Here is a 3810-nt window from a genome sequence, read left to right on the forward strand (position 1 = left end):
GGTGACCTGAATGAACTGATTCAGCAGAACAGGACAAGGCTGTAAATGTCTAAGTGTGTGTGTGTGACGATTATTGAGACAGCACTGAAGTAGCGTGCAGCTCTGGTGTATATGACATTTCAGAACGTGAGTGTGTGGGTGTATTTGTGTCTGTTTGTGTTTGAGAGAGATAAAGAGAAGAAGGGTGTGTTCTTGTGTGTGTGTGAGGAAAAGAGAGAGGGAGAGAGAGTGAGGAAGACACAAACACACACATGCTTATACCACACACCCACACCACACACACTCAAACACGAGCAGAACTTCACTGGTGCTTGATAACACTGATGTAGATCAATATGACCCACATCCGGATATGTGTGTGTGTGCTCATCCATTTTGAGTAAGATTAACCAATCAATACTGCGCCTGGACATGTGACGGCTCCCTCCCTCCCTGTCACTCAGACATGTTCTCTAAACACCTGTTTCCACGGAGACAGAAGACAGAAACACATGGATGGATGTACACAAGACAGGTTACCATGACGCACGTGACTGGAATAGTAATCATTATCCTCCCTTCCTCTTTCCTTCCCTCTTTCCTTCCCTCTTTCCCTCCCTCTTTCCCTCCCTCTTTCCCTCCCTCTTTCCCTCCCTCCCTCCCTCCCTCCCTCCCTCCCTCCCTCCCTCCCTCCCTCCCTCCCTCCCTCCCTCCCTCCCTCCCTCCCTCCCTCCCTCCCTCCCTCCCTCCCTCCCTCCCTCCCTCCCTCCCTCCCTCCCTCCCTCCCTCCCTCCCTCCCTCCCTCCCTCCCTCCCTCCCTCCCTCCCTCCCTCCCTCCCTCCCTCCCTCCCTGCACAGTTGTTACACTGTCATGTTGTTATCATGGTTTTTATAATGTTAAGTTGTTATTCTTGTTGCACACGCACACAATTAGTATTTAGATGATGGACATAACAAAAACATCTTGAAAACAGTAGCTCATTTGAATAAATTGTATTAAAAGATACAGCAAGTTGTCAGATTGTCTGTCTGTCTCTCTCTCTCTCGACACCTCTCTCTACCTCTCTCTCTGTCTCCCTCTCTCCCTCCCTCGCACCCTCTCTCTCTCTCTCTCTACACCTCTCTCTCTCTACCTCTCTCTACACCTCTCTCTCTCTGTACCTCTCTAAACCTCTTCCTCTTTCTTTCTCTCGCTCTCTCTCTACAGCTCTCTCTCTACCTCTCTCTCTCTTTGAGGCCAGACTTCCTAGGTTTGGTTTCATGTTCAAGGACAAAAAAACACAACGATAAAACATCAAATATCTTCTCCAACACAGAGATCAAAGTTCCCCTTTCAAGAAGAAACCAACAGCAGAAGGAAAGAGGACGGGAGAGAGATGGAGAGAGAGAGAGAGAGAGAGATGGAGTACATGTTAGCATACTTTGTGTCAATTAGGATAAAATAATACACACATTAAACAGTTCAAGATATCTCCTTCCAAAACCAAAAAGCAAGGATCAAAAAGCAAGTAAAAAGTAACAGGAGGAGAGGGAGGAGGGATGAAAGGAAGGAGGTTTTGTTGTAGCTTGAAAACATTCTTTAAAAAGTTGCATTTTCACAGTTTTAGCTTCAAGCATCATGTACAAAAACTTAACTCCTCCCCTCCCCTCCCCTCTCCTCCCCACCCTGTAATACTCAATACAGGAATAGGGAGGAGACACACAATTCAGAACATTGACCAATCACACAAGAGCGTGAGCACACCAGGAAAGCCATGCTATTGGTCAGACAGGCTGGGAGGTAAAGAGCAAGGGACCACAGAAGAAGAAAGTCCTCAGATTAAAACTTGTCACTTCTGATCTAAATAACACTTTAATTGAACACTTTTATCTAACTCCCAGGTGCTAATATAATGTAATCTAATACGATCTGATCTAATCGGTTCAAATCTGATCCGACCTTACTTGGTGTTCCTGAATGTTGTCGCTCGAGGGAGGTTACCATGGCAACTGTGACAACCCCCCTCCCCCCCACTTGCACACACACACACACTCACAGACTCCTTTTACCTTCTCTTCAGTTAGCTTGTGTTGGCATAAATATTTCAGCTGCCCAGAATGACTTTACCGCATGAGTGGAGGTGCATTACACTCACACACACACTCCCACACAGACACAAACACACACACACACACACACTCCCACACAGACACAAACACACACATACTCACTCTCACACACACTCTCACACAGACACAAACACACACATACACACACTCCCACACAGACACAAACACACACATACTCACTCTCACACACACTTACATCAATGTGTGCGCACACACCTGTCGCCTGCAGACTCAGCAGAGTGCAGAGTGTCTTATTAGTGTGCGTGATACCTTCAACATTAGACCTCTAATTATATCAGAAGCAGTCATTACCCTGGAAACACACACACTGTGACTCCATAACTACCTACCTACATCCCTCCATCCTCCCTCTCTTTCTCCCTTTCTCTCTCTCCCTCCTTTCCTCAAACCCATCATTCCATCATCCATTAAAGTCATTACACATCCTCCCTCCCTCCACCCATCAATCCCTCTCCTCTCTCTCTCTCTCTCTCTCTCTCTCTCTCTCTCTCTACTCCTCCTTTATCTCCAGGATGAGGTCGTCTCCCTCCAGGCTGGTATCCGTGGCGACGTGGACGGCGGTGACGGTGCCTGTTGTCGGGGAGTTGACCACGGTCTCCATCTTCATGGCAGAGAGGACGCAGAGGGCCTGACCCCTCGTGACCTTGTCACCCCGCTGAACTTTGACCTCCAGGACCCTGCCGGGCATGGGGGCGCCCACCTGCCCCCTGACGGAGCGCTGGGCCTTGGGGTGCAGCTGCATCTCCTGGAGGGGGGGGGGGGACAAACAGAGAGAAGAAAGTTCCACTGAATCAAGAGCTTCTTAGTTCAAAGCTTGACTGAATGCCCTGGTGATGAAGATGTGTGTGTGTGTGTGTGTGTGTGTGCCAGTCTGTATAAAGGGCAACAGTAAAGCTCTTTGTTGGAAATGAGAATTAGATTGTAATTTCACGGTCCACATTGTGGTCCAGTGGACCGTGCGGCGGTGGGGTTGCGATAGAGAGGCGGTTACCTTCATGGCCGTGTTGTCCTTGACCAGAACAGACCGCGGCTGACCGTTGAGCTCAAAGAAAACCTCTCTGTGGCCGGACCTGGTGGTCTCACCCACGGTCACTGCCCTGATGTAGAGAGTCTTCCCTCTCTCTATCTCCACCTGGGAGGGAGGGGGAGAGGGGGAGAGGGGGAGAGGGGAGGGAGGGAGGGAGGAGGAGAGGGGAGGGAGGGGGAGAAGGAGGGAGGGGGAGAGGGAGGGAGGGGGAGAGGGGAGGGAGGGAGGACATACACAATGTGTACAGCATATAGTCTTTCTGTCAAATCTATTCAAGCTGTTCTTTGGTCATATCTCTTTATCACTGCCTTTCCTCCAATCTCCCTCTCTCCCTCACATTCAACCCTGTCGTACTAATATTTCAGAAATTCATGCAAACAGTCAAATTTACATGTTTATTTCTACCTCTCTAATCTCCCACTCCTAATCTCTGTCTTAATCTGTCTCTTATTATGTCCATAATCTGTCTGTGCCATGAGTTAAAACTAGTGTGTGTGTGTGTGTGTGCATGATAATATTTCTATTCCTGTCTTCTTAGTGACCTCAGTTGGCATACAGACACACACTCACTCACACACTCACACACACACACACTAATCTAAAATAATCCAGGTGAATTGAGGCATTCTCATAACTGTCCCTCTTACTCCCATGGTAACAGACTCGTCTCTCTC

General features: G+C 48.5%; 1 protein-coding gene across 1 annotated transcript in view; it reads right to left on the reverse strand.

The window, feature by feature from the left end:
* Positions 1-961: 961 nt before the first annotated feature.
* pcxb (pyruvate carboxylase b) overlaps positions 962-3810 on the reverse strand; it is a 76811-nt gene continuing 73962 nt past the window's right edge. The window contains exons 24-25 of the mRNA XM_084691688.1: positions 3101-3241; positions 962-2854 (exon numbers count right to left, since the gene is read on the reverse strand). Of these exons, the coding sequence (XP_084547814.1) occupies positions 2600-2854; positions 3101-3241 (396 nt within the window). The 3' untranslated portion in view covers positions 962-2599. The remainder of the gene's footprint in view (positions 2855-3100; positions 3242-3810) is intronic.

Source organism: Hypomesus nipponensis, chromosome 25 (assembly GCF_054491055.1).
Source record: "Hypomesus nipponensis isolate SF chromosome 25, ASM5449105v1, whole genome shotgun sequence".
NCBI lineage: Eukaryota > Metazoa > Chordata > Actinopteri > Osmeriformes > Osmeridae > Hypomesus > Hypomesus nipponensis.